Below are 21143 nucleotides of genomic sequence, written 5' to 3' on the forward strand. Positions count from 1 at the left end.
TAAGTAAATCATTAATTAATATACTAAATTATTGCTGTTTAAGGGTTGCCACATGTATTAATTTTTGTCATCTTGTCCTTCACAGATAGTATCGATCTGGCCAGTCAGTAAACTGCATCATATGTGTAGCTGTGCTTCTCTATTGACGAGTGCTGGAAATATTCACACGCTTTACAACACCAAAGACACTTGAACACTAAATTCATCTCTGTCGCACTCGCGCACTTTAAAACGTCACTCGCTTTGTCCGCTGTTCGTCATCGTGTCGGTCTCTCTCACATCCGCTCGGCGCTTTGAACAGCAAAAAATATCGTCGCCGTAGTTGTCGTCGGGGCGCCGTTCTACTCGCAGTGCTGCAATATTTCTAGACAAAAGGGACTGTAATTCGGAGAAAAGCTGAGCAGAAAAATAGCCAGAACACAGAAAAGTATAAAGCCTACCGCAGCTTTTGTGTTTCGTTTGGTTTTTCTATAGCCTTTTTCAATAATTTACAACAATCTTCTCGTTTCGTGCAAATCGACAAAGAACAAAAATTAATCGACAAGCAAAGAAACGTACAACAACTAATACACACTCACCAACACACACACAAAACACACACAAGAAAATCAAATTTCAATCAGAAAATGGCGTTAAAAAGAATCAATAAGGTATGTGAAAAAAAGTTATAATCGAAATGAAATGAAATTGTACAAAGCATTTTGGTTAGCATGCATTTTTTAAGTGCAAAAGTATTATAAAAAACAAAACTGTGAAGAAATTTTTGTGTGCGACAAAAAAAAAATTTATGCAAGAAATGTGAAACGTAGGAACGACAACGGCAATGTACAAAGAAAGAACGAAAGAAAGAAGAGAAAAAAACGAACCAAATACGTGAGCGAAAGAAAACGTGCAAAAAGCAAAAGAAGCAATGGGAAAAATGGGCGATGACGACGTGCATTAATTACAACTAAACCTAAAACTAAGAAAAACAAGTTTAGTTATAATTTTAGTTTTCTTTTTGATGGGATTCCAATTAGAAATGAAAGAAGGATAACAACTGGAAGAGAAGGCAGCGTGTACGGCCATTTCTATTTGTATTAGTTTTCGTTTCGTCGTTTCCGTTACACATTTAGTTAATACATCTGTGCATGTAAGTGTGCGAGTGCATTTGTGCGGGTGGATATGAGTGTGTATGCGTGTGCATACGTATGTATGCAAGCCGGGCACCTGGTCTGGTTGTCATCTGGACAGTTTTGGCCAGCAGAGTCTCAGTCTCCGTCTCAGAGTCGCTCGGGCTCCGCTGTGTTACCCAATACACGCTGCTCTTTGCATATATGCATGTGTGCGTGCGTGCGTCCGTCCGTCTGTGTGTGTATAGCAGAGCACTTACACACACACACCCGACTCGACTTGTGTGCCTGTGTGTGTGTAAATTGTTGGTGTTCGCTGCCAGCGCCGCAGAAAGATCCAGCAAAAAAATAAAACACGGCGGCGAATACGAATACAAGAAAAAAAAGCGTATAAAATTAACCTAACCTTACTTTTGTCGCTGATAATTCATCAGAAATAGTGCTGCCTATTATATACATACACACAACTATAGAATAAACCACATATACATTATATATATTTAAGTATGTACCTGCACACACTGCATTGCTGCACTTGTGTGCATGTTTAAGGAAGTTAATTATTATAATTATTTCTCAACAATTAATATTTCTCTTCCCGTCCTTGTCAATAGTTTAGTTAGTTTGATTCATTGAATATATGTATGTATGTATAAAGGCAAACGAAACTGCATTGCACTCAAGTCGCATGTTCCTTTTTTTTTTTATTGGTGTGTGTGTTTTTGATTCACAATCATCGGTTAGTTGCTCCATCTGCTGTTCTCTATTCTCTGTTCTCTCTGCCTGGGCAGCTTTTAGCTCTCTCGCTTTTATGCGCCAATGCCGTGTCTTGCTTTACTCTCCAAATTATTGACTCATAAACGTTTTTCTATATGATCAATAGCAACTTAACATTTAAAAAAAATAAGTTAAAAATCTATATGTGTATCGATAATTCTCAAATTAAAGTTCGATTTTAGTGCTGCCGGTTTCACCGTCATAGTCCCCATCAACACACACACACGCACAAACACAGGCACACATCCATATGTGCATACACAGTCATTGCACAGACACTGACAGCAAACGGCATATTCATTTTACCGTCTCGCTCACACACCCCCATGAGACGCCCAAAGAGCAATGGCAAAAAACGGCGGCAGCTGCTGGGTCGATTGGCCACAACAGTGTGTTTGGCTCTTTCTTTCTTGCTAAAGTAAAGCGAATGGGGCAGAGCTAAAAGGGTGTGTGTGTGTGTGTATGTGTGTGCGCAATGGCAACTATATTTAGTGTTGGAAAACGCCGTTGCATGCAAAGAACCAATAATTAGTTAAAAAAAATTACAACTTAGCATAATTTACACAGAAATAATATACAGCTTAATATGTAAATTGTTGTTAATACGCTACACATTTATATATTTTTAAAACCAGATATATGTTTATTAATGTGTGTGTATCTGCTTTAGTGTTGGGGTCTGCTGTTTGTCTGGTCGCTTGAGCAACAAGAGCAGCGACGCGACGCTAGCATTGACGTCGCCACCACCAGCAGCAGCGTCGACGGCGGCAGCGTCACAAAGCAAGCGAGCGTCATGGCCATTGAATTTTTTCCTTCCTTTCGCGCTGTTTATTATAAAATTAAATTCGTATAGGAAGTCAGTTTTCCTACCAAATGAATTAATGTTCATTTCTTCTTACATTTGTATTTTTATGTAATGTGTAGCAACACGCAATTAATTAGCAAGCAACTGTTTTGGTACCATCATCTCCCTTTTATGTATATATCATCTTCTCTCAAGGTTTCGCTGATTGTGATACTTGTTGTTTTTGTTGTTTTCTACTGTCGTTTTGGCCTCAATTGGCAACACCGAAGTATATGAAAATAATAAAAGCGTAAAAAATAAAAGAAAGACACGCTGTTTGGGCCGGACTTTTGCTCTCTCTCCCTCCATCGCTGTATCTCTCTCTCTCTCTCTCAGTGATCTAGCCATGTGTTTGTATGTGTAATACACATTGTGTGTATACAACCGGACCGTTAGTTTGTTTTTATTTTAATTATAAAGCAAAAAACAAAGTAAAAAAAATGCAATAACTTGTCGCTTGTTGGCTTTGTGGCAAACGAACTCATGACTCATGCCGTCGGGGGCCGCAATGAAAGTTCCCTCAAACTTGGCGTTATATGTATAGTGTGTCAAGTACCTATTTTAACGAAATCAAAATGCACATACAGTTAGTGAAGTAAGTGCTTTGACATGATCAAAAATGTATACTGTTTCTTTTGCAAATCAAATATATATTGTTTGTGGATTTTTATTTTATTATTATTGTCTATGGTTCTTAGATCAAGTTAAAAAAATTTTCATCGATTTTAACTATTTTTTAAAATTAAATATATATTTACATATGTTTTTAATTTTGTTAAAACACTTTCTTGACTAACAGTATTTAATTTTGGAAATTAAAATACTTCCTATTAGCTTTTGTTAAAGATAATTTTTTTTTAAGCTTATGTTTCTTAAAATCGGTAAAATACAAGATCCATGTTTAATATATTGAAAAAAAGAAAAAACAAATGTGTTATATATTTTTTATGTCAAAAAACTTACTTTGACATACTGTTTGTACGTTTTCCGTTTTGCAACAATTTCCTCTTTAGTCTTCATCTTCGTCTAGTTGTTGTTGCAATTATTTTTGCTCAACAGGTATAAGACGAAAGTGCGTGTTGAAAGAGAACAACACGGTCTCCCAATTGTCGTTTTTGTTGTTGTTGTCAGCTATTTTTGAAATACGTCGCACATACTTTTTATGTTTCTACTTTTGCTTGTGCCGTCGGTAAAAGAAATTTGGTGGAGGGGGGCGTACAATGTTGCAAACGTCACAAAGAGAGGCCAACAAGCAACAATAACAACTATAACACACACACACACAAATATAAAATAGCTGACGCTGAGGAAGCTTTAAAATTTCTATCTTTCTTTCTGCCCTCTCTCACCCCACCCTTTCTCGTTTAGCTCTCTCCACCTTCCGCACAGCTCATCTCATCTCTTTTCACGTTTTCTTTTTTCTGTATTTCTTTTTTTTTTTGCCGGTTTACTTTACATCAATGTATTTGCGCCCCAAGTTGGCAGCTGTGTTTTTGTGGGCGCCAGAGGGGCGGGGACAACAGCCGCTCAGCTGTGTGCGTGTGAGCGAGCGAGAGAGAGAGGAAGAGTGAGAATGGGGGAGAGAGAAAGAGAGCGCAAGCGAGCTTGTGCCTTTTGGTTCATTCGTTCGGGCCAACGAACTTGATTTTCACGTCATTCTCGCATTTTGCTCTTAGCTGCAAAATTTTCATATTTTGCTGTTTTAAAATGCTGTTTAATTTGTGCATTTAAAATTAACATCATCATTTGCATTGCATACATGTGCGTGTATGTGTGTGTTCATGTGGCAGACCAAAACAAAAAAAGCGGAAGAAATGTGACTTCTTAATAATAAATATTAATAAAAATAATATTCTTTGTATATATTCTAATATATGTTTTATACATTTTAAACTTTCTTCACAATTATTTTTGAGGAATACATTAGCCGACTTTAACTAAGTAGCTCTAGTAATATTTATAAATTTTTAACTATTACATATTTTGATATGGTATACTTTTTACTGTTTAAATATATTATAAAATGTTTCATATATTTAATCTTTAATAAATTGTAACTAATATATTTTCCTTAATGTTCACAGGAACTGCAAGATCTGGGCAGAGATCCACCTGCACAATGTTCAGCTGGACCAGTTGGAGATGATTGTGAGTACATCTAAATCTATCTACATAAATACGCCCCCTCTCAATGTCCATCTCCAAAAATACCATTCAATCATTATCATCTGCATTATGTAACGTGTCAAGTCTTCAATGCTTCTCTCGTTCTCCAACATAGAGCTCTCTCATTATGTGGCTGCCTCTCCTGGCATTCTATAAATACAATAGTCAGCATATACTTATGGTCAAGTTAAATTATTCACGTCATAGATGCAGAGCATGACTTGACACCTTTATTTATTTATTTCTATATAAATTTGCATATGTATGTGACTCGTATGTTTATTTCATTCGAATTGAATCGAGTCGAGTCGAGTCTCTCTATTCATGATCGTCATGACTTGGTTTCTATCTTGGGGGCACGGTTCTAATTTTGCAATTAGCTGCAACACGGTTACGTGCCTGTTCAACACACACACTCGCACACTCAGACACATTTAAGCCAAGAGTCGACTGTTAAGGAGGTCACCTAAATGACGTCACTTAAAAGTGAAATCGCTTGTAATTAAAGTTGTTTTTTTTTTTTTTGACACAGTTTTCAATTTTATTATGGAGTATTGAATCATATAGGCTATATGTTAATTTAACAGCGCTGCTTTTAACAGAACTTATATAAGAAAAAATTTTGTATTTAGTTAAGAAATTGATAAACTAACATGTTTATTGCCAGATTTTTTTTGATAAATTTTATGACTTTTGTAATGCAATTCCGTTTGATAAAAGCAGTAAACCCGCAATGTATAGATAAGATCTCCCTAATTTTACGTCGTATGCATGACTTTAACTATTTAAAGCTTAGTATTTATTTAGGGAAGATTATGTCGGTTAGCAGATAAGTTTAAAACCGTCTTCCAAATATTTATCTTTATTGTATTTAATATATTTTTGAGAAAATATGTGATGCAGGGTATTTCGGTTTAGAAAGTATTATTTTCAAAAATGTTAACTTGTAATTAAATATTTTTAAATTTAAAATAAAAGAGCTGTTTAATGAGGTTAAACTCAAATTTAGTTTGAGTAACGATGATTACATCTTATAATAATAATTACAATTTTCTATTTAATTCGCTTAATACCGGTTGACGGTTCCGGTTCTGGTTTGAATCTGTGGTGAATTGGAAAAATTTTTGATTGATAACTTAATTATCATACAGATAATTAGATAATCACATTTCGCTTGACTTTTTCTTTTGAAACTCTGACAATGTCCGTTCCTACAAAATAATAAAACGCAGTGTTTCCGCTGCTTACTCTTATCAGAGCTCATTTTTATCAGCTGAAATTACGTGGCGATAAACAATTGCAACGGCTCTCTCCTCTCTGTGTCCCTCCGTCTCCTATAAATATATGCGGAAAGTAAAATGAACCCTTAAACAAACGATTGCAGACGGATAGGGCTGTGGGTTGTGGGTGGGGGAGGAATGGGTTGGCGTTGGTATGAGTAAGGGAGCTTATACAATCAAAATTTACTGTTATTGTAATTAAAATCCATTGGTGTTCGCAATTGTTATCGATAAATGGAATTATAGTCGCGGTTTCTTTCTGACTAATGCAGAGAAACTCCACCGCACTGTGTGTAAATGGAATTACTGTAATTGTATTGAATGTACACAAACGCACAGACACACACACACACATGCCCACATACATACATTGAGACCGCAGAGAGTGTAAAGTGGCCCCCCGGCCCAATTTTCAGCCCAAGAGCAGCTCTGCTGTGTGACATTGAGCAAGAAGAGCTGCCACCAGCACTTAACAATGCGTCAGAGCGAGACGACATGCTAGGCAAGAGCTGTGCTGCCAACATCAACGTTAACGCCAACTGCAGCGACGCGTCGCTGCCAGCAGTCGGTGCCAAGGCTCTTTGGCAATTGTTTGTTTTTGTTCTTTTTCGGGTAACTTGTGAAGAGAGGAGAGGAAGGGCGCGCTCGAGGCTACTCTCGAGTCTATCGCTGAGAGCGCTAAGCTACAAAGAGAGAGCGCTTTTGAGAGAGCAAGCATAGAATGAGCACTCACTGCATTTTAATTCCATAATGAGTTTCATAGAGCATTAATAACCCCACCACCCAAATGGGGTGTGTTGCTTCGAGGTCTCGTTGCTTATTGTTACTATATGCATATTCTTTGCCATATTGTCATTGTTTATAGAAATACTATATGTGATGTAAATAAATAAAGTATCTAAATATTATAATTCAAATGAATCTCTTCTTTATTTACAGTATTTCACTGGCAAGCTACAATAATGGGCCCGGTAAGAAGACTGAAGAATCAGCTGCAAATTCTACAATGCATTAACTATTTATAGTAGTTGTTGTTGCCGTAATCAGTTGAGAGCCTGCAATTTTTGTTTTGTTCAATGAGCTTATCAAATAAGTTTAGACCTTAAAAAATAACTTAGAATCAACTGTCAATATCAGAGCTCTGTGTTATAAAATCATTACATCTCATATTGTAAGAAGGAATTTTTAGACATCTCAAAGTCTTGTTTAGATTGAAAAACTAATTAGATACAGAAACGTATCAAGGTCTGTCTGTTACTCTAACTTCAAAGTAAAACATCCAATGTATTTAAATTTTATCAAAATATGTTTTCTTTTTTGCCTTGAGACCGATATTAAGAGGTATAACTATAATATCTTAGAGATCGAAAAGATAGATGTACCATGTACTGAATATACACGTACTTTATTCTACTAAACTTCATATGAGTAGTCTATCGTTGAATCTACGATTTCTATATTATATCTCATAGATGTGTTTTGAATATCAAGATTATGTTCCAAACAAAGCTTTATATTAGATATTCGATTACTGTTAGAAACGCAGACTCAACTGATATGGTTAAAAATTTTCAAAATATTTGACTAATAATTGTGAAATTTGTATTGTTTTACAGCCGGACAGCCCTTACCAAGGAGGTGTATTTTTCTTAACTATACATTTTCCAACAGACTATCCTTTCAAGCCACCAAAAGTGGCCTTTACAACACGCATATACCATCCAAACATTAACAGCAATGGATCGATTTGCCTCGATATATTAAGATCTCAGTGGTCGCCAGCATTAACTATTTCAAAAGGTAAAACAATCAAGTACTATATAAATGAATTATTTGTATTAATTGGAAAAATTTTGTTCTCTTTGCAGTCTTATTATCAATTTGCTCTCTACTCTGTGATCCCAATCCAGATGATCCGCTTGTTCCAGAGATTGCCAGAATATATAAAACTGATCGGGAAAAATACAATGAGCTGGCACGGGAGTGGACTAGGAAGTATGCTATGTGATGCGTTCCAGATTGCAGCAACAACAGTCCAACAATAACAACAACAAAATTAGCAACAGCAAATAAAACAGCAAATGCAAAAGCAACAATAACAACAACAACAGCAAACACAACAGCAACAACAACAGCAGCAGCAACAACAAGAGCAACAAAGATAACATTTAACAATAGCTACAGCTGCAACAGCTGCATTCTCCCCATCAGCAACAACAACAGCAACAACAGCTCCCATGTTGACCAAAATAACAACAACAACCACATCAGCAACACCAGCAAGAGGCAGCAACAATATCAAAAGGAGCTGCAGCAGCAACAACAGCAGCTGCCAAGAGTGGAACGGAGGCATGATACCAACAAGAACAACAACCGCAACAACAGCAACGGCATCAGCATCAGCAGCAGTTACAGCAACAACAACAACATCATCAACAACAACTGTCAAATTGATATCAAGTTTATTTGACCGAAGAGCAGCAGCAGCAGCACGAAGAGAAAAATAATTTAATAATAATTACTGAAAAAAAAAACAAAAGAAAATTATGTAAGCATAAAACATTTAAAGCGAGAAAGCTACCAACAACACAGCATCCCACACATAATAAGTTTAAAAACAAAACTACAATAAAGATCAGCTGGAAAATTATTATTATTATATTATATTTAAAGAACCGGAAAAATAAAAATTACAAAAATTCAATTCTCTGACGCGATCGAAATTTGCTAGCCAAGCATACGCCGGATTTGCACCCTCTTTTGCACCCTTTCCCCTCACATAATCTACTTTTTATTATTACATTTATTATTAAACTGAAATTATATTAATGGAAGAAATCTAGCGAAAGATTCAATTGACGAACGCGATTAAAATGACACAGAAGTTAAATGATTTGCAGCCGATTTCAGTGGGAATATTGATGGATTCAACGATTAAAATTTGAATCGATATAAGAATAGGGCTTAGAGGACTCATTTATTGCGTATATAAATATGTATGTATAGGCTATATGATTTCTACTAAACTAAACTTAAATAAACATAAACTGGAAAACGTATCAAGTTAATAAACCGATTTGTAAAACTTGATTGGGGTTTTAACATAGTTAGGGAAAATGGAGTTTTATGTAGGAAGATTTAGCTCTAATGCTTCAAGGTCTTTTGTGATAGTATATATTATTATTAATATTATTTTTATAATTGAGCTTGGAATTTATTCTAAATTACAATGTGATTTTATACAGTATGATATTTGGGAAGATTTAGCTCTCTTGATAACGATCTTTTGAGATTCAAAATTATTAGATATTTATATTATTTTCACAATTGTAACTTGGAATTAATTCGAAAATGCAATGTGATTTATAGATGGTCTTTATGTCGAATAGATAAACATCTATAAATGTTGTAACTATCTAAGCATCTAAAGAGATGCCTATATTCCATGCATACTACAAATAGTTAAAATATGGTAAGTATCTATATATATATATATAAAATGACTATGCTTACATGTTTGAAGAATTCTTAGATGGCTTAAGCAAATTAAAGAACTTACGTAAGTACTTTAGGACTTCCACAGCAAAATTGCTGGGACAAGAAAGGTCAACAAAATGATATATTTTAAAAGCAAATTTAAATTGTAATTGCCTAATTGTAGCGTTGGTAATATTGTTATAAATATGTAGAAGAGGCGTGACAAATGTGCAACAGCTGCAAAGGTGGCAAAATGCATAAAAAAAAAATAATATTGGTCGATGTGAAGGGCATTTAATATTCGTAGTGTAGGGAAGGCTTTCTTTACCACGGCCAGAAGTGGCACAACCGAAAATAGCAAACTCAGCTTTAACGACGGCCAAATGTGTGTTTACGTGTGTGTGTGCATACGTGTGTATTTTCAGAAGCTGGCAACAGCGACAGCATGTTAAATAAACATTTAATCAATTCAGAGACTCAATTAATAAACAGCGGCGACGTCGACGTTGCCGCCGACTGCACTGCCCAACTATGGGGAAGCTTTTTTTGCCATCTTTCTCATTCGGCGATTAACAATCGAAGCATCGGCAGGTAATATAAAAAAAGCATGTACAGCTTTGATGCTCTCTCGCCGCATACGTCACACGCTCGTCGGCAATTGGCGAGTGAGCTTTGTGACGTCACGTCTGCTCTCTTTCTAGCGCGTGCAAGCAGCATAGGCAATGTGTAATCGGTTTTTCATTTCGTTGATTAGAGCGCTGCTCTTTTGCTCTCTCGATCGCTTCAATTCTCTCCGCCTTGCTCTTTTTCGATTTTCACCGGTACTTTGGGCTCGTTTTGGCTGCCAATCTTTGGGGGGACTTCTCTGCCCCAGTTGCCGCTGCTGTCTTCAGTTTACTTTTAGCTGCCACGCGAGTGACTCGTGAGAAATTTGTGTAAAGTGAGATTTCTTCTGTGTGTGTGGCCAAAGCAGATCAGAAAGTACATACTGTACATACATATGTTCATATATGGCGCATAGCTACATATATATACATATGTAAATACATACATACATAAATCAATATCAATTTAAGTTCGCCAAGTGATTGAAAAGAAATTAGAAATGATGCCAATTGATTTATTGCAATGTTTTATTATCAAGTAAAAGATACAAATTTTGCGCTAGATGAAAATGTCATATAAAATTTTGGTTATGTAAACAAACAGCGGAAAAAGAATAAATGTTTATTTGTGGTGTCTTAGGCACTTGTAAATAGCAAGAGAGCGAGAGAGAGAGAGAGAGAGAGATAAAGACAATTTGAATCGGCTAATTTTTATGTGTTAATTAAACTGGAGCTCAAAGGTTTCGACGGGGTTAAAACATTTTTGCATATGTATGAACATTTGGTAGCTTTCTTTCCAGTCTCGTCGCATGGCAACACTCTCCGATTCGGCCCGAGCTTTAGACGTCTTTTGTTTTTTGTTTAGAAGCTCGTCTCGATTTTCACACTGTACTGCGAATGGAAACAGAAGCTTTTCAGCTATATCAATATTTTTTAAACGAATATAACATTTTCAATTTCAAATAGATTGCTAAAACAAAAGAAAAATGAGTCCACGTCCACACGAGAGTCTCTTGGCTGATTGTGATATAAGCGGCGCATACAATCGCAAAGCGGCAAAGGATGCTGACAACTGGGTGAGTGATAAGAAACAAATGATTGATAAGACAAGTGCTAAAGCACAACACGTGTATTGCGAATTCAAGACAAGATCAAAGCAAAATTGCTCTTGCGAAGAGAGTGAGAGCGGGAGTAAGAGCGGGAGAGAGAGAGAGAGAGAGATTTTGAGATGAGCTTGCAAGCAAAAGTTGAGCTTACAAATGAAGTCAAGGTCAAGCTGAGTATGTAGACAGCTTACATAAATGCAAAGCATACATATGTAAGTATGTATGTACAGACGTGTGCGAAATAATAAGAACACCTTCCTATAATATTAAAGTTATTGAGTAAACGGCTCTCAAAGTTTCAATTTTAATTGGATTGTAAGGGTCCCCGCTTTGGAATTTTATAAATTGGCCTCTTAATTCTCCATTTAAATTTAATGAACTTGTTAAAAAATAAAATTCCCCTCTAGATCTAGGCTTTGATTTTAATGCAAAGATTTCCGATTTAGCACGTTTGCATCGAATTATTTTGACAACGTTATTGGGTAATTTATGTTGTTCTTATCGCTTTGCACACGTCTGTATGTTTGTCTCGAGGGCATTGCGAAAGTTCCGCACACGCGGAATTCCTGAAGTTCATCGAATGCTGATATTGAAACTGGTTTCGTCAAAAAACTCAATCTGCCTATGTTATTGTTGTTAAATCTGTCGCATGCAGTTCTCAGCACGACACGCACTTGTTGCTGACAGTTATATAACTTGGGTGGGGGCTGGCCAGTGGCCACATCACTATCATTATAGTTTGTCCATAAAAAAAGACTTGCACAACGAACGAAAGCCCAAAGCCGGCTCAACGAAATTTCGCATAACTCTCGTCTCCCAACGAGTTGCTCAAGCTTGATTGAGCTTTCGGTTTAGTCTTTTGCAATAGTTGCTCTCTCACGCAATTTCACTCTCGCTCGCTCGCTCGCTCTCTTTTGCTCTTTCGGCTGCTGCACGATTGAACGTCAGCGAGCTTTTGCGAGGCAGCTTTTTGTTGAATTTTGTGAGCATTGCATGCAGTTGATTTTAGTTTCGTTCAAGTTATTCAACGAAACGGTTGATAACATCTACAATTTGAAAGTGATAAATATAAAAAGTAAACAGATTTTGAGCTTTGAAATATTTTCGAAATCAAAAACATGTATCTGTAGCAAATTGCTCAAGATAAAAACACACAAAAATTAAGTTTTGACTCTTGTTTAAACTGTGAAGCTGCCGTTTTGCAATCGTGATCTTTGATAACCAAAAAAATAAAAATAATAAGAGTTATTGAAAATGGAAACCACAGTTATAACGACCACTACAACAACCACGACAGAATTAAAACGCAATGGGCGCAGCAACAAAAAGAAAAATGTAAGATCGATTGAAATTGAAACTTTTTCAACCTGAAACCTTAGTGCATTGATCAGACTTTTTATTGTTTGGTTTGTTTTTGTAAACATTACGAAATATCGAATGTACGTCAATGACTAAATTTAATTGCACATCCTGTTTATCAATGACTTGCCATTAAAATCTATTTACCCTGTCAATAAGGCATTAAAAAAATAAAAACTTAAACTTACATTTGTTTTCTATTTTTTCGTAATTCTATTTGGTTTTAATTTTTTTGTTTTGTGAAAATATTAAACAATGCACTTTGTAATGCTTTTTACTCCAGCTGTTGATCACTTTGTTTACCTGGAAAACAGTCGTGAGTGCAGACTCCAAATAAAATGTTAATACAAGAAATTAGCTAGAAATTGATTATAGAGATTGAAACTTGAGCAGTTAATAAACAAAACAAATTATCTGTATGCACAGACGTGATACTTGGAAATCTGAAAATTGTATACTTTTCAACCGTCTGGGGCAGAGCATTTATTTATAATTAAAAACAGTAGACTAAAGAATCGTTTAGATTTCAAGTATTATTTAATAAACTAAGCTTTAACATAAATCTTACAAAAATATTATTTAAAGAAGATTTTGAATTGAAACGAATTAGTTAAAAGTTATGTAGATTTGTGATATACTTTTTATAGAGTAAGAATGAGTAAGAATAATCTATTCTTTTGATTTAGTCAACAATAATTGTAACTTGCTAAAATTTAAATTATCGAAATGTAATAGATTTTTATTAAGAATTTAATCGGAATAAGAAAATAAATTGGGTTGAATTCTTATATAAATAAATTTAAAAGAAACATGGTTTAGTTGCTTATTGAACAGAATTAACAGCTGTTCAGTGTACTAACATTTCTCACTGGCTGTACACTCCCAATTTGGGCAGGTGCTTAAAAAGCTTTTCCCAAAGCATTTCAAGAATGCAACAAAATATAAATATGCATCTTGTAAGTGTAAACAAAACGTCATCAACCTGTTAAAGCACACACAGATACATACATATGCAAACACGTGTATCAACAATTTGCTTTATCTAATTTTTCTTTGTTTTGTATTAGAAATTGGATAAACAAATTAAAGTCAAGCCCCCAACGTTGTTGTTGTCTGTGGGATTTAAATGGGTCTCGCTCGTGTTGTTGTTGTTTTTCTTTGATTTTTTGCTGCAATTTTATAATACGTATTTAACAGTTAGACAACAAGATTTGCACTGAAAATAGCAGCAGTAAATAAAGATTTTTTCTCGAAGACGGAAGCTTAGCCAAATGCAAATTACGTTTTTTTTCCTTCTAATTGTTAATTTTGAACTTTTTTAATTCTTCTTTCATATTTCAGCTCGATGGTCAACTAACTGCAGAGTTGACCACGGACATCTCGCATCAGTTTCCGGCTAATGAGGAGCCTAATGTGCTGGGACATGGCCCAGACTTTGATGACAAGTTGTCCAAATTGAAGTGGCTGTGCAACTTTGATGATGTAAGTTCATAGATGCTTAGATACAGAGATACATACAATATATAGTTAGTTAATATTTTGCGATCAATTGAAAGTCAATTGTCGCAGTTTTAATTGGCAAAGCGCCACATCGTCCCACCCCCTCTGGCCAGGGACAAGTTGAAGCCGCAGAAATCTTTTTGGCATTCAATTTACAACTATTCAACTATAGTTTACTGTCATTGTTATAAACTATTTGAGATTGTATGCTTTTAATGTGTGCTCAAACTATTTTCGAGTGCGTGTTGTAAAGGCACAAAACGCCGAAAAATGCAAAACGTGGCAACAATTGCCAAATAATACAAATAGGCACGAAAACAACACAACAACAACAATAATAATAACAACAAATAAAACAACAACCATAAATAAAATAACAACCACAAGCGCAACCACAGCGAACTAAATCAAGGTCGATTTTATTATTAACCAAAAGAGAAAAAAAAAGAGAAAAACCCGCATAGAAACTGTAGTTAACGAAGACACTACAAGAAGAGTGGCAACACTGTCTTTTTTGAAATAAAATGATCAAAGCAGACTTTGCCGAACTTTATTTTCAAATTATTTACAGCTTTCTTTCGTTTTTCAATTACGCTAGTTTCGTTAAGGTATTTAAAAGTTTCAAGATTCATCTAGTTGTTCAAAATTTCATTAATTTAGTAGATTTAGTGGATCGTAGATATTCCCAAATGTATATAGCTTAAGTTATAAGTATCTTAAAAGTATTTATCAATATATTGACAGTTACAACATTTTTTTTTTTTCAATTTTGACATTTTTTTTCATTATTAAAAATAAACATTTGTTGGATATTTGTAAGACAACAATTGACTGTGTAAACACGTGGAAAAAGTGCTATTTTTTTCAACCTTTCGTTTAGATATTTAGAATAGTGTCGTTAATTAATCAGCTTTTTTTTTTAAACAATGTAAATCGTAGGGCATACACGCTTCGTTGAGTTTGTTTAAAATATTTGAAGACATTTGTTTTTTGTTCAACATTTAAATAATTTGCTTAATTGTGCAATTGAGACTTTGAACATTTTAATTTGGCTTGTGGCCAGTGGCCAAAAGGTTTTTCGCTCTTTGGTCGGTCTTCTATTATTTTAATGTCATTGTTTTTATTTTTCAATGTTGCTCATTCGATATGCAATTGATGTTTCTATTGGCCGTGTATTACCTTAAGAAACTAACTGGTCTTTAACAAATTCTTCTTCTTTTATACAGGCGCCCACCCATTTGAAGTTTAATCCGTATATACGTCGTGGATATCGCACATTCCTCTCCAACAAGCTCTGCCTGCAGAGCATATTCTGGTGGACCAATGAGACGGTGAGTTGATGCAATCGATAGTCGCATAAAATACTATCGATATAAGTTAAGTCAAAGGGGGATCAAAAAAGAGACTCAATATTATTATTATCTGAATAAGATTAAAGCTTACATGTAAGATTAATTAGGCTTTTAGCTTTATTTTAAGAAGTTTTAATTGATTAAGCTTTAAACTTCAACTCTTTCTTTTTTTTCATTTATCGTAGTCCTTAAAAATTAATGAAATAGCTTTTTTTAGGGAATTAAACCAAAACAAATATCGGTTTCGGGGTAAATAAATATTTGTTGACGAAATCAATTAAATTTGGAACCGTTAACCGAAACTAACCGTTTAATTTTTGGCACCGGAGCTGCAACCGTAACCGAATGAAAATTTTCTGTCAAAAACCGAATACCGAAGCGTTTGTACCAGTACGGTTGTGGTTAAAGAGTTGACCAACTTCAAACTGTCATATCTTGATCAAAACTGAACCAATTTTCAAGCGGAATGTCATTTTAATCATGATTTGACCTCTTAATTCATTCTGCATTCAAATTTTGTTCAATTAGAAAATTTAATTATTTTCGACTAAGATTCGATTTTGATGGTAAGGGTCCCCCCTTTGAGATTTTGAAAATTAAAAATTTTAAATCTCAAGTTTTTACTTTTAATCAGCTCCTTATAACGAAATTACTATAAAACGACACTTTAAATTTGATTCTGAGGACTTTCATTTTTTTTGTAAAAAATCATGTCAAAATTAAGAAAAATTTTGACTTGTAAAGTTGCTAGATCAGAGGCTTGAGCAACTTCGAACACTCATAACTTTAGCAAAACTGTACCGATTTTCAAGCGGAATGCCATTTTGATCATGGTTTGTTATCTTAATTTATTTTGCATTCAAATTTTATTAAATACGTTTAAGAACGTTTTCGGTTTGATTCGTTGATTTAATTTGAATGCAGAATTTTTTTGGGCGCCAAACCATGATCAAAATGACATTCCGCTTGGAAATCGGTTCAGTTTCTTTTTGAAGTTATGACAGTTTAAAGCTGGTCTCACTTTAGATATAGCAGATTTAAAAGTCGAAAACATGCCCCAATTTTAATTGATTGAGCTTAAGGCTCTAGATTTTTGATTTTTTATTTAATTTTAATATAAAATATTACAAAACAGTTTAATTTCAAAATTAGGCATAAATTAAGGAATTGTTTTTTCAAAATTTAAATATATTGAATTTAAAGCTTTTAATTCTTTATCAATACAATGATTTTCGTATACGCAGATCAACATCTGGAGTCACCTGGCTGGTTGCATACTCTTCATTGGACTGACGATCTTCGACTTTCAATTTCTGCGCGAACATGCGGCATTCAGTGATCAAGTGCTCGTCGTCTGTCTGCTCGTCTGCTTCTGTCTGTGCATGTTGCTGTCGGCCATATATCATATATTCTCCTGTAAATCGGAGGAGCACTACGAACTGTTTCTCTCGGTGGATTTCCTGGGAATATGCTTATCGCTGGTGGCCATTTATATTAGTGGCATGTACTATGCTTTCTGGTGCCATACGGTATGATCCATTGGATTTGATCTGATTAATCTGTGATTAATTCTTGATGAATTTCTTTTTGGTGCAGTTCTTGAGAACACTATACTCTACCATTGCGCTGGGCATGTTTGGTTTGGCCATCGCTGTGCAGATACCAAAATTGAATGTATCCATGAATGGAAAAGTTGCTGTGCTTTTACTCTGGTCAGCTTACGGTATTCTACCTCTTGGCCATTGGGCAGTGAAAATGGGAGGATTGGAGCACGAGCTGGTTGGATTGATGGTGCCACGGATTGTCATCATGTATGCGCTCTGTCTGGTGGCATTTGTCTTTTATGCCGCCAAGATTCCAGAGCGTTGGCTCAATGGCAAAGTCGACTTTGTTGGCCATTCGCACAATTGGTGGCATCTGATTATTGTTGCCGCCTTCTATCACTGGCACAACACGGGAATTGTCTATGCCGAGTATCGTTTAAACAATGGCTGCAGTGCACCCGTGCTCTCCTAATGTAACAGGACACCTCCAAGGACTTTGCTTGTCAAATGTATATATTTATAGTTTAGAAGCTTTAAGAATTAACTAATATTTAGTTGTAGCTGTTGAGCGATATTGTTAATTTATGTACAAAAACCAATAACCAAACTCACACACACACAATCACAACACATACACATACAGAAACACACACACACACACAGATATGCTATTATGAAGTTAGGGTTTTCTGTTAGATTACTTGTAACGATAATCAATCGACTTGTGAAGAAGGTTTTAATATTATGGCCATGAAGAAATTTTGAATCTGGTTAAATCAATTTTATATTCAAATATATTAATGCAAAATATATTAAAAAATTTTAAAATATTTCACACTGTTTTTTTAATATCATGAACAGTGCTGTGAATTTTTTAATAGTGAAAATATAGCTGCCTGGAGAGCCTTCGAAAAATAGTTTAAATTGCCAAAATGTCTCAAAATCTGCAACAAAAATAACCAAAGTCCTTTAAATTGTGCGGGCTTGCATGTGTAAAAAAATTGACTACAGCATACTTTTCGTCGCAAGGTGTTTTACTTAAGTTACACACCACAGTTCAGCGTGGTGAATTAAATGGGGTCTTGTCCCGACTGTTATACTTTGCGAATTGGCTTGCAACTTCGCTTATAAACTTAACGAAAGCGCTAGGGTTGTGTGTTCGCTAACTCGACTCGACTGTTTTACTTAAGTTACACACCATTGTTCAGCGTGGTGAATTAAATGGGGTCTTGTCCCGACTGTTATACATTGCGAATTGGCTTGCAACTTCGCTTATATTTTTAACGAAAGCACTAGGGTTGTGTGTTCGCTAATGCTCGACTCTGATTTGAACAATTGGCTTGCAACTTTGCTTTATATTTGATCGAATATGCCAGTTAATATATAAGTTACTCTTATAAGGGCTTGTGTATATGATGTATTCGTGTGGAGCAATTAAATATTTGTATACAGGCTTGTGTATTCGCTGCATAAGTATAAAAGTAATATGACAAAAACTGTATAATAAAATGAACTTTTAAATCGAAATTAGATCAAATTCGATGTGCCTCAAGGAAAAAAGTTGTGTAATTAAGTTTAATTTAATTAAATTCAAAAAATTGACAAAATTCTTACTCAAATTCTGCAAAAATTAGCTACATTTATTAATCAGTTATAAAAGCTGCACTTTAACTTTAGCCTTGGACTATTTGATATAATGTCCGGCACTTTTGAACTTATCGAGCCAGCGCATCGCACAAATTACATTAAAAATGCAAATATTCATAAGTAAATTCATGACATGTCGCCGCCGCACATCTTTGGAGCACTGTTTATTGTTGTTGTTGCTTTTGTGCCTTGGTTGCCAAACAAGATGGCGCATGGCAAATGGTCGCCCAGTAAAAGGGGATAAGAAGGTGGGAGGAGGTTCCCCATAAAGACTTGAGTTAATTATTCATGCAATGTCGTTGCCAGCAGTCGAGCAACAACACAAACACAAACAGCAACAACAAAAACAACAACAACAAGCAAGTGAAGCACTGTGGGAGCTACGTAGTACCGACCCTTTTTAATATTTATGAACACAACCGATTCTCTAATTATAATTAGGAATTGAAAAGTTAGCACAAAAGGACAACAACAACAACCACAACAAAACGTAAGGCACGCAACAAAAGTTTGTGTGCACTGAATCATAATTAAAGGGGTGTGTGGGTGGAAGTAAGAGTGCGACAGTTTCTGGAGGCGGGCCGGGGACATTGATGGGGAAGCACACTTTAGTTTCTTTGGGGGTTGTACATTGGAGTTGTGTTATTGTTGTTCATAATAACAACCAGCAGGAGCAATAGCAAAAACCAGCACAAACACCACCAACAACAAAATGGCGAAACGAATGATATTTTAATGGACGCACTTGAGACTCTCTTCTCTTACAGCTTTGAGCATGTCCATTGTGAGAAACTTGAGATGTGGCACAATGATTATTTCGATTTCTCTTTAAATTAACAGAATAATGGCATTGATTCTTTTTAATGCAATACTAAGATTTTGAAAGTTTTAAACGGGTTGGTATAATATAAATAAATAAATGTATAATTAAATAGCTTATGTTTAGAGAATGTATGGGTTATGTTTATGTATATAGGTCATGAATATCTAGACGTTTTGTATAGATTGTTTATAAATGAATTGTAAGCTGTTTTTTTACAATTAATAAAAATATTTACCAGTTATGTACAGATTACATTTAAACTATGAATGGGTTACCCACAAATTGTATAGTAATGTATTATTGTGTAGTTATGTTTTAATAGCATTTGTGCCAGATTTAAAATTGATTAAAATAAAATAAATGAGTGCAAAATAACAAAATTAAAATAAAATTTTATAAATGAAAATAAAAACCAGTTTACAGCTGCACAAATCATTGTATCTCCATTTCTTTCATTAATTATATTAAAAACTGACTACAAAATGTTTAATATGCCACAGAAGCAATTAAATATTTACTATCAAGTTAATAGTCACTTTTGTTTGGAATTCTAATTTACATGTTAACCAAAAAAATATAAAAAATACTTAAGACTTAAATGCTTCTGCCATATTGTTAGCTTTAATTAAAAATATTTAAGAAACATTTATTGTTTTAAGAATTCAGACCTCACTTTTCACTGAATTTTATAGCATAATTTAAATAAAAACAAAGCTTTTGAAAATGAGTCTAGAATACTGGTAGCTATATCTTAGTGTACCTTAAAATTGGTATCTGTTAGCTTCTTTTTGAAATGTTTTTAGAATAATTTAATAGTTCCAAATAATAACCCACGTTTCTTTAGAGTTGCAGCTCTACAACAGCTGTAAAGGTTGCGTGTCTAATATCAGGACTTCTCCACGTTCCATGCATTGATGCGTAGTTCCAACTCGAATTTACTATATATATATTTTTTGATATTCTAATATTTGTTGTTGAAAATTAAGGTGTGCGCTATGACAACAAATATGAACCACCCCAAAAAAAAAGAAAAAAAATTTGAATACAAATGCCGTTTCAGCTGCTGACTTTGGCAGCTCGTAATCCCAGGCTTAAGAGGAAGACTCGAGCACGGGGCAAGCAGTTTTCCACTTTCGCTTCTAATTACGTGGCATGCAACGGCCCCACAACTCAGTGACGTAATGAGGCAGCTCACGAGGCAATTTGCTTGTCGACATGCCTCAATTGTTTTCTAAAATTGAAAAGATACTCTCGCGGAAAATATCGGGAATTTTTTCGAATAAACTGCGTTCATATTTTAGCTGAAATAATTGAGGGACACGCGTTTTGTGGCAGCGCGTGAAATTGTCGATTATGTAGCGGAGATAGATACTTGTGGCACACTTGGCTGTAACCTGCCACAGTGCCACTTGATCAGCACCAAGTGCAACATTGATGTTGATGTGCAACAGATTACAGTTTACGGATTTCCAATTCCAATGGCATCTTCATCTTCATTTTCATCTTCATTTTCATCTTCTACCATCTATAAATAGCCAACTGGCAACTGGA

The 21143-nt window shown here is 34.9% G+C and overlaps 2 protein-coding genes across 3 annotated transcripts; both read left to right on the top strand.

The window, feature by feature from the left end:
• The first annotated feature begins 245 nt into the window (after positions 1-245).
• On the top strand, positions 246-8235 carry LOC117789671 (ubiquitin-conjugating enzyme E2-17 kDa). Its single transcript, XM_034628750.1, has 5 exons — positions 246-650; positions 4818-4881; positions 7119-7150; positions 7796-7979; positions 8048-8235. The coding sequence occupies exons 1-5, from the start codon at positions 627-629 to the stop codon at positions 8185-8187; spliced, it is 444 nt and encodes a 147-aa protein (XP_034484641.1). The 5' UTR covers positions 246-626; the 3' UTR covers positions 8188-8235.
• Positions 8236-10535: 2300 nt separating this feature from the next.
• LOC117791432 (progestin and adipoQ receptor family member 3) lies at positions 10536-17952 on the top strand. 2 transcript variants are annotated; one of them, XM_034631186.1, is made up of 6 exons: positions 10536-10637; positions 11228-11337; positions 14068-14208; positions 15453-15557; positions 16823-17107; positions 17175-17952. In XM_034631186.1, exons 2-6 carry the CDS (start codon positions 11248-11250, stop codon positions 17592-17594), a joined length of 1041 nt encoding a protein of 346 aa, XP_034487077.1. In that variant the 5' UTR covers positions 10536-10637; positions 11228-11247; the 3' UTR covers positions 17595-17952. The 2 variants fall into 2 exon arrangements, with proteins under 2 accessions (XP_034487077.1, XP_034487078.1); XM_034631187.1 differs by lacking the exons at positions 10536-10637; positions 11228-11337 and adding an exon at positions 12384-12702.
• Positions 17953-21143: the final 3191 nt, after the last annotated feature.

Source organism: Drosophila innubila, assembly GCF_004354385.1.
Source record: "Drosophila innubila isolate TH190305 chromosome 3R unlocalized genomic scaffold, UK_Dinn_1.0 2_E_3R, whole genome shotgun sequence".
NCBI lineage: Eukaryota > Metazoa > Arthropoda > Insecta > Diptera > Drosophilidae > Drosophila > Drosophila innubila.

Bases quoted from the DNA above. Each gene is read 5' to 3' on its own strand.
- LOC117789671 (XM_034628750.1), top strand. From the start codon at position 627: ATGGCGTTAAAAAGAATCAATAAG. The intron at 651-4,817 runs GTATGTGAAAAA...TAATGTTCACAG, and splicing joins CGTTAAAAAGAATCAATAAG to GAACTGCAAGATCTGGGCAG. The intron at 4,882-7,118 runs GTGAGTACATCT...CTTTATTTACAG, and splicing joins TGGACCAGTTGGAGATGATT to TATTTCACTGGCAAGCTACA.
- LOC117791432 (XM_034631186.1), top strand. From the start codon at position 11,248: ATGAGTCCACGTCCACACGAGAGTCTCTTGGCTGATTGTGATATAAGC. The intron at 14,209-15,452 runs GTAAGTTCATAG...TCTTTTATACAG, and splicing joins GGCTGTGCAACTTTGATGAT to GCGCCCACCCATTTGAAGTT. The intron at 17,108-17,174 runs GTATGATCCATT...TTTTTGGTGCAG, and splicing joins ATGCTTTCTGGTGCCATACG to TTCTTGAGAACACTATACTC.